The 9,459-nt window shown below is 42.4% G+C and overlaps 2 protein-coding genes across 2 annotated transcripts; one reads left to right on the top strand and one right to left on the bottom strand.

Annotated features, from left to right (window-relative positions):
* Positions 1–1,349: 1,349 nt before the first annotated feature.
* On the top strand, positions 1,350–3,846 carry ankrd2 (ankyrin repeat domain 2 (stretch responsive muscle)). Its single transcript, XM_084470419.1, has 6 exons — positions 1,350–1,581; positions 1,688–1,879; positions 1,980–2,078; positions 2,439–2,537; positions 2,654–2,752; positions 2,941–3,846. Exons 2-6 carry the CDS (start codon positions 1,730–1,732, stop codon positions 3,067–3,069), a joined length of 576 nt encoding a protein of 191 aa, XP_084326545.1. The 5' UTR covers positions 1,350–1,581; positions 1,688–1,729; the 3' UTR covers positions 3,070–3,846.
* Positions 3,847–6,317: 2,471 nt separating this feature from the next.
* On the bottom strand, positions 6,318–8,871 carry morn4 (MORN repeat containing 4; the record flags this gene model as incomplete). The annotated part of the gene is made up of 5 exons (XM_084470353.1): positions 8,838–8,871; positions 8,080–8,153; positions 6,934–7,048; positions 6,732–6,841; positions 6,318–6,466 (listed from the first exon to the last, which is right to left on the bottom strand). The coding sequence occupies exons 2-5, from the start codon at positions 8,144–8,146 to the stop codon at positions 6,318–6,320; spliced, it is 441 nt and encodes a 146-aa protein (XP_084326479.1). The 5' UTR covers positions 8,147–8,153; positions 8,838–8,871.
* Between the last annotated feature and the right edge of the window lie 588 nt (positions 8,872–9,459).

Raw genomic sequence — 9,459 nt, 5'->3', positions numbered from 1 at the left:
CATGCGTTTGCATGCGTGTGTTTGGGTATAACATGGAGCATGCGGACCCAATGACTCCACAGCACATGACACATGAAGAGTGACAAGACTGAATGGTTGCGTGTGTTAACGTCACGCATGTTCATTATGAGTAAAACAAGTTTGTCACACCCACGCACGCAAACACACACACACACACACACACACACACACACACACACACACACACACACACACACACACACACACACACACACACACCTGTTTGGTAGGGTAAACACAATGCCCTTCAATAAAGCCAGGATTGTAAAGAGCGAGCCTAAGACAGGGGGAACTGTATGGCAGTCAAGCTCTACAGACGGTCAGGTAAGTGAGGTGAGGTACCTCACTTGTCTGTTCTCACCAACCAATTTCAACGCCTATCAGCTCTCTCTGTTACAAAGTGACCAACTTTGAGAACAATCATTTATTATTTATAATTATTATTTTGATTGTTTGTTTATTGTTCGGTTGAACTCCTCGTTTCGGTGAAGTGCAATGGAGGAATATGAACAGCGACGTACAGCCAGAGGGGCAGAGGAGAGCAGACGGACGGGATGTAAAGATGGTGAAGTAGGTGCTTCCTAAAGTCTCCTGTTGTTGATGAGTTCTTAGCAATTAAGTGACTCAATCTAAAAAATAAATTAAAAAAAATAATAATTTTTGTTGATTGCAGACATTGATGGTGAAAATGCATGTTATTTTTTCACTGAGTGTGACCTAATTAATGCCTGTATTGATGTGATGATGTGTTAATATCAATATGGTATTGACGCCTGATATGGTATTAGGAAGAGATTATGGTTTTCCATTTTCCATTAAAAATAAATGCTTTAGTGCAGATTCATTATGACAGAAGTCACACCAGGAATTATTTACTGGATGTATTTAGTTATAAAGTTAATGCAGAATCAGTCTACATAACATCAATACAACATTTTAACAATATTTTATCAACTTGCATCAATCTGTGAGCTATGGAGAATGCACAATATTAATATGTAGCCCATTGCGATGATGGGAGATGTTCTCTTGACCTTCTGGGTAACCTCCTACATGGTTTGTCATATATCACGTCCTGGACCCATATTACATTCTTGTTGCTTCCAATATGGTCAATATTTGTCTTTTGAACCCAGGCCGAGGCAAGGATGATCCCCGCCAACCTTTTCCATGACATGTTGAACCTGGGAAGAGCAGAGAACCCAGTGGGACGTTCTAGAAGGAAGAGGCCTGTGAAGAAGACCTCCCCATGGGCGTCCATGCCAATGCCTGTGGTAAAGCCAGGAGGTCTAAAGAGAGAGGCCTAGAGAGGATAATCAACAGGACCCCCTTTCTATTTCCTTTTCTTGAATACTCCTGTGGGATGTGTGTGTGTGCGTGTGTGTATGTGTGTGTATGTGTGTGTATGTGTGTATGTGCGCGCTTGCCTGTCTGTGTGTGTGTGTCTAACAGTTTGGACCAGTAGACACAGAAGAATTCCTGAATGCAGCCATTCGGGGCAAACAGCAGGTGGTGGAGAAGTACCTGTGCGACGACGGGAATCCTAACGCATGCGACAAGGTATAAATCAGCATATCATTCAAACCTTCCATTATGATTCATACCTTCCACCAGATCCACTATAAACAATCAATATTATCCCAATATTATCCCCAACCACAAACAGCCTCCCATACCAGCATGGGTTCTCAAAGTGGTTGAGTCTCAGATGAAACCCCATTCTATTCCATACATCCTGCCCTGCTCCCTATCTCTCCAGCTGGGCAGAACAGCTCTGCACCGGGCCTCCATCGAAGGGCACCTCTCAGTGGTCCAGAGTCTGCTGGACAAAGGGGCTGACGTCCATTGCATAGATCGGGTGAGACCCCCGTGGCATGTTTGCTCATGTTTCTCAGCATTCTTGTCTCGTGTTGGAGGGGTTAAACGGTTTGCTCCCCTCTGCTCTGGTGGGGTTCCAGCTGGACTCGCGGCCCATCCACTGGGCCTGCCGCGGGGGTCGAGTGGAGATTGTCACGGCTCTGATGGAGCACGGGGCGGACCTGAATTCCCGGGACAAGGTGACAATGTGTGTTCCATGCCTTTTGTTTATGTGAGACGCTTTGCTTGGTTTATTTGCAGCTTGACTAATGTGCCTGTGTGTGTGTGTGTGTGTGTGTGTGTGTGTGTGTGTGTGTGTGTGTGTGTGTGTGTGTGTGTGTGTGTGTGTGTGTGTGTGTGTGTGTGTGTGCGCGTGTGCGTGTGTGAGTGTGTGTGCATGCATGGATGTTCCAGTACAGATAACACAGACCTATAAACCTGAATGCATGTGATTAGGTACCACTCACTGTATGAGTCCTGTGTGTGTGTGTGTGTGTGTGTGTGTGTGTGTGTGTGTGTGCGTGTGTGTGTGTGTGCGTGTGCGTGTGTGTGATCCACAGTTGCACAGTACTCCTCTGCATGTGGCGACCAGGACGGGCCATGCCGACATAGTGGAGTACCTGCTCGCCTGCGGAGGCCAAATAAACTGCAGGGACCGGGTAGGACAAAAACAAAGACAGCCCAATATCTCTGCGCCTTCGTTCTCTCACACTTCCACCTCCCATAGTTAATCACTGTGACGAACGCCTCTCATTTTCTCTTCCTTTTTCTTCAGGAGGGGGACACTGCCCTGCATGACGCAGTGCGTCTTCATAGATGTGCTATCGTGAAGCTGCTCATTGTTGCAGGGGCGGACACGCAGATCAGAAACCATGTAAGATACCGTAAGACAGCCACATAGTTACTCTATGTCGCCGGATAACGGATTATTCCTGCATATGGACTGTTTATACAGTATATACTATAGGCAAGGCAATCCACACCACGTTGCGTGTATATCATCTTACATAGGATCAGATGTGTGGCGTTGCTTAGAGACAGCTGGTGCTAACTGTGCTGCAGGAGGGCTTGACAGCGTTGGAGCAGGTGAAGCAGTGGCACTTTGACACCATGGCGATCCGGCAGAGAGTGGAGCAGCTGAGGGAGGCGGGGCAACAGGCGTCTGATAGCAGGGAGATGGGAGAGGAGTGACCAGAGCTGTGTGGAGGTGCTACATGGAGAAGCTACATGTTACAGATCAGCCTCCTACACTGTAAAACATCAGAGCTAGTGTAAACTACTTAGGATTATATCAGGTATGAATTCACAATTGAGTCACAGTTTAGCATCTTGCTCAAGGATGCCTACAGGTTAAGCTGCAGTCTTTGGGATTGAACCCGGTCCCTTTCAGCTGGAAGCCCAACACACTAGCCACTACACTATCCTGCCATAGTTTTAAGAGGTCATTAGTCTTCATTACTCTGTTTTTATGTAGGTCTGTTCTAAGTGCATCTGTTTATGCACATATGAGCATTGTGTGTTGCATGCCTTGCCATGAGATCCATCTTTCTGGGACAGTGCAGAGGAAGATGCAGGATTAGTCCAAATACATTTGGGACATTGCAGAAACACTGTCTAAAATATTCTTCTTGAATATCTCAATCTAGTTTGCCTCTGGCTTGGCTTCAGTAAATTAATTCTAGGGAGCTTAACAAGCTTAACAGCAACCTCTGAAAGCCAGCTGATATTTATCTTATTTAATGTTTGCGCTCATGAGGCAGAGCCATATTAATTGTGTTGTGTACCATTTGCATGTAACAGGCTGAGTTTCCACCAGATTTCAGAGGCTAAAAGCCTTACGGCATCCAGTGGCGTTGAGATTTGAGCTATGTTCTAATATACTCATGGGAGTGTTCTCAGAGAGCTCAGTGAACATATGCTCCTATTTTTTAAGTCATCAGATGCTCATAGAGTGCAGTGGTCGGTGAGGCTGTTCATTCACTGTCAGACAACCAACAGCACATTTTTATCTTGCTGTTCATACAAACTTGTGTGCTTTTGATCCTATTAAATATACAATATCCCCAATTTGTTTTGATTGTTTCAATCATTTGAATCATCTGGTGAATAATGATCAGATATCAGGCACACACCCGTAGACTATACCAAGCCAATAATCTGAAGCTTGATACCAGGTTTGTTCTATCTTATTTCAATATAGTATATTTTGGGCAATTTCATAAATGTTCTGTTTTCAGTCATTGTGACAATAGTCAAGAGATCCAGGCTAGCAATGAAGACACAATTCATGGATCAGAAGCTAAACACTGTTTACTTAATTGTTACTCCTCTTTTGACTAAACTGTGTAAATGTGGCACATTGTTAACATCTAGGCATCTGGGTAGAATCATATTTAGGCCATATTTAAGACATTGCACAGGACATTTCAAAGTTCATTATACAGAGGGTGGACCCTGAATGGTGGACTGAATTTGAATTATTCCAATTCAATAATTTGAACCATTCGTCATGCAACCAACACAGCATGAATTACATTTTTTAACACACACAATATTTTATTAAGCACATGAACGATATATATATGTGGTATAACAGGCATATTGCAGCTGAATTCTGCACTTTTTTCTAGGTACACTCAAAGCAACACAGGAGTTACAGGAGAAAAAATGTAACCATGGCAATGCTATTTCAAGGCAGGTCAAAGTCTTGACAGGCACAGGTCTAAAGCACCAAGTGTTATTTTTCAGAAGACGGTGTGTGAGTGTGTGTATGTCGCACCCTGTTAGAATAGAGAGGTCCAATATATGATTTGTTTGCTCAAACAGGGTTGCAAAGGCAAAGAAACAGAGATGGTCGTCTTTGATAAAAACCAAATCAAATACACTTCTTGAAAAACACATACGCACCTATTGTACATTCTTTACAGCAAATGTCAAGTATAAATGGAGAATTGAGTAGTGTTGTTGCATTCAGGATTTTTACCTTCTGTGTCTGTTTGGATTGTAGTTTACAATACAGATTGCAGTATCCAGGGGGGGAATTCCAAAGCAAGCAAATAAGCCCTACCGAATATTGGTATTGATCGGTTCATTACTTCTTTAAGGCTGTACTTGCGGCGATAACCGACTTGATACAATTCTACAATACCCAAATCCACTCTCGTACAAACACTTTTGATCATAACAGAGCACTGTGAGTCTGTGATCAATTTAAACAGTTGATAACAGTTATCAAGTCGGTAAAAAAAAGCCACCAGACGACTTTGATATAAATAAGCACTACACAGAAAACAAAATACTTTGGGATTAAATGTGCCCGACACATATATTATACTTTTAACTGCATTAACTCAGGTCCATGCCACTAACAGACATTTTTTCTTTCAATTATGTAAACATATATAACCCTTTCAACCCATTAGCTTGAAATCTAAGATGATCTATTATAGAAAATCTCAAAATGTCATTTTTTTTTGCAATAACTGCTTGATGAACAGCATAGATAGCTAGACTTGAGGTGCCAAAGCTGTGATCTTATTGGTAGAGCGAAAGGCCTCTCTTTCAGAGATTGCTCAAATGTCTGTTGATCTCCGACAAACAAAAACATGAGCTGGGCCGCCATTAGTATGACAGTCCTGGCCTGTGCTTCCTACCTCTACCCTCCAGGAAGAAGCTGTGACGGTGATGAGCATCTATTGATTTTTAGACATTCTTTCCTTTTCGTATCCATGCCACAAATCTCCCAGTTTTCCGCAGACGCAATAACAGCACCCCAACCCCCAACATTCACTCCCTCCTCCTCAAATCAATTACATTGGTTGGAGGGTGACGTTTTCAGCGACAAACACTGTCTGATGAGACATTAAGCAGCAGTTACAGTTGATAATTCTGACTGTTATTTGTTTTGCTTTTGGTCAAGGTTTGGTTGTTCTTCGATTCAGTGACTCAATATCTTAAACAATCAGACACATAACACTATATTGTCTGCTGCAACTGCAAACAATCTGACATGGTAGAGGCAAAACATGGTTCTGAGATACATTAAACATACTGTTCGAGAAGCGGCACAACAGCTTCTAGTGAGTACATGCTTTTTCCAGCAGCACAATGAACAAAATGAAGGAAAACCAATATGAAATTGTGCATTTTGAACCATCATACCGTCGTCAGTTACGTGTTCACAAGGCGCGTGAGATGCATTCAAAGCCATCGTGAAGGCAGAGCTAAAGCAAGAAGCAGAAGCAGATTTTAAAAAGGAGAGCGCGACAGAGAGAGAGATAAAAAGAGAGAAAGATTGAGAGAGATAGAGAGATAGTAGAAAAGCTCAAGTTAAGGTGTTCATCCCTGAGGCCCAGCTGAAAAGGTGCTGTAATGTCCCTGCCTCCTAGTGCCGGTGCTAGTGGTGGTGGTAGTTGGGGGTGGGGGGGTGGAGCTCAGGGTCATAGTGCCAGGCTACGGGCGGTGCCAGCCGAAGCCTTGGCTCGCTGCACCACCCCAGGACACTTCTCCCTCTTCTGGAGCTTGTGGTTCTTGAACAGACCCTCGTTGCGCGGCACACCGTGAGCCCCGTCTGGGAAGGTCAACAGCCCTGGATGGGCATTAGGCCAGAGGGAGGAAACACAGGAGAAAGTGTGATGCCGTTGGTACACATATGGGCATTTAGCAGAAGCAGCGAGGCTGAAAACAAACCAGGTGATCAAAATACAGACATTTTAATTTAAAATCCTCAAAATGGAGGAACCGTAACCAAGGTACCATACAGGACAAGATTCTGGACTGCAAATGTGTTCCATCCATTCATTAGTGGACCAACGCAAGGAGTAAGAGAACGGAAACACTGCAGAACTTCTTACCGTATCCTTCAACACGTCCGCTTTTGAATTCCCCCTCAAACATCATGCCATCATAACGTCCGAAGACTCCTGTGCCTTGGAACTTTCCCTGTGCAAATTCTCCTTCATACCTGAGATTGCGTGAAAATAACAAAACCCTTTGACAAAGAGTTGACAAAATAAAACATGAACATTTTGTAACCTGCACACCCATGACACACACCTTGATCCGTCTGTAAACAGCAGAACGCCAGAACCGTGAAAGAGTCCATTCTGAAACTGGCCTGTGTAGCAGGTTCCATCCTGGAACTTCAGCTGGCCAATGCCATGCCTCCGACCTGGGGACAAACACCTGCTGTTAGGGCCTAAGACCTCCCAAAAACCTGTGCAATCTTTTTTAAAGGAAATGTAAGGATAGTGAGTTTTGGTTCAAACCTCAATATCTTCTAATATGAAACCCCTTAAATGCTGTTATCAACTATCATTCAAAAGCTAAGCATGTGTAGAAAATAGGAATAAATCTGATGACCTTTACAACACAGGGTTCCACGTTACATCTGTACCGTAAAAGCCATTGGATATGTCACATGTTTGAGGGCATGCTGAGTTTAAATGGGTGTCTCCCAGTGTCAATATCTCCCAGCTTAAGGTTTACTGCTGAATTAGGAGACCCATCTGCCTGCTGTGCATTATGATTTAAAGCCACCTAATCCTAAAGATTTTTTTTGCAAGAATTTTTACTTTAGGATCTGGATGGTTAAAATATAATACATAATATAATCTAAGAATGCAGGTTAAAAGTTAATTCATCAAATATGCATAACATCCACAGCTTTAAGGATTCAAACATACTTAAATGCTGGATGACTGATAAACTGCTGCTGGCCATATTAAAAGGTTTCCCAAAGTGTCCAAAGTCTAATCCTAAAGATCTGACAATCAGACACGGCTCCTCTTTGGTTACCAGGACTAGCTGTTAGAGATTTGCCTAAATAGCCTGAGCTGGTCAGTCAATGGCATTACTGTATGTGTATTTTTCTGTCCCTACATTGTTCACTAAGTTAATCCCATTAATCTTGCATTGCACAGTTCCACTTTTAAGCATCCATTATTCTATAAACAATGTACCTTTAGCATTTGGTGAACAGGAACTTATTTTGTTAAGTGACCAAAATTGTTTTACCAACAACTATTTTACATAAAAAAGTTAAAGCTAAAGTCTTGGCTATCCTGGCCCAATCAGATTTCTACATTGAAGGACGTCAATACTAAATTCAGGAAGACACACATTTTGTCAACCTTTGACAATGTCATATAGCTATATAATCCCAAGCTTGATTTAGTACAGTGAAAAGGGTGTCCATCTTGCCTTCCTTCCATTCGCCATGATACTCTTCCCCACTGGCGTAGGTGAAAGATCCCCTGGTCAGAGTCATGTCACCCCTGCTTGACACACACACACACACACACACACACACACACACACACACACACACACACACACACACACACACACACACACACACACTCACATAGTAACACTCGTTCCTGTTATTCGAGGCAAGTTCTTTTGCATTTGTAACTCATTTAAAAGTGAGTGATACAAAAACATAAGGTCATCATGATCTTTCTCACTGTTAATGGGGATAATGCATCTAATAAGAGCTATGGGGAATATTCCGATATATTAATGTAATTTAAATAAAATGACCATAAAATGGGTTCATTGATTGGTGGTGCCCCATTTAAAAACTACATGTGTTGTGCTGGAATGGAGCAATACTAAAACAAAGGACATACTGGAATGCCAGAACTAGTACAATTTCCATAGGTTTTGTGGTGGACATTTATAGCTGTGAGAATTTGGATGAGAGTGAATTATGATCATACCACCGTCTGTAAATGGTGTATTAATACTTAAAGCAAAATAGCTATACGGTGACAACGTCAATATAGGCAACAACTTGTGCATCGCCCGAGCTGTCTATTAGTCATCAGTTTAATGCCTTTGCTTGCTGCCAAGACCGCGTATGTCGTGTTTCTTTATCATAGGCAGTAAACAGTGCTCCGATTAAAATGATGTATGACACACAGTGAAAAGCATCAAAATCCAGTTAGGCTATTTACCTGTGCGCTACGTTTGCCTCCTGTAGACCATGGAATCTACCTTAAATTAGCAAATAGCGTAGAATTACTGGGTACGATGCATCGCATTTCTCCATACCTTCTCACATTTCAGGCTTGCAATAGCATCACAGCGCCCTAACTGCCGCGCCGTTTCATTGCTTGACTGTTGCTGCCTCGCATTTAACACACGTTCTGATTGGCCTAGAGCACTAACATAGCAACATTTACCAAAATGTAATTTTCCTTACAGATATTGAATGTATTTTATGTGTCGACGGCGAATGACCAGGCCTTAAGCCACTGCACAGTTTCTATTAGATTAATCAGAATCACAGAATAGTGTGCTACTGTGATGATCTTGACTGCTGTGTAGCACTGAGCTAATATAATGTGCCTAGTCCTATGCTGCTATTTTCTGTTATTAGTCCATTAGGTTTGTGAGATAAGATAGATAGATAGAAGATAGTTAGATAGATATATAGATAGATGGACACATAGTCTGAACATAATTTCCTTATTTTGGAAAGAAAACTTGGAAAGTATTCAAAATGCTGGTCTATCATAAGAAATTTAATTTTACAGTGCAACCAATCACCAATCACCCATGTTTCAAAATGTAAAC

Source organism: Micromesistius poutassou (genome assembly GCF_964030765.1).
Source record: "Micromesistius poutassou genome assembly, chromosome: 7".
Classification (NCBI taxonomy): Eukaryota; Metazoa; Chordata; class Actinopteri; order Gadiformes; family Gadidae; genus Micromesistius; species Micromesistius poutassou.
Note: the sequence above shows the minus strand (reverse complement) of the source record. Positions and strands in the feature narration are given on the sequence as shown.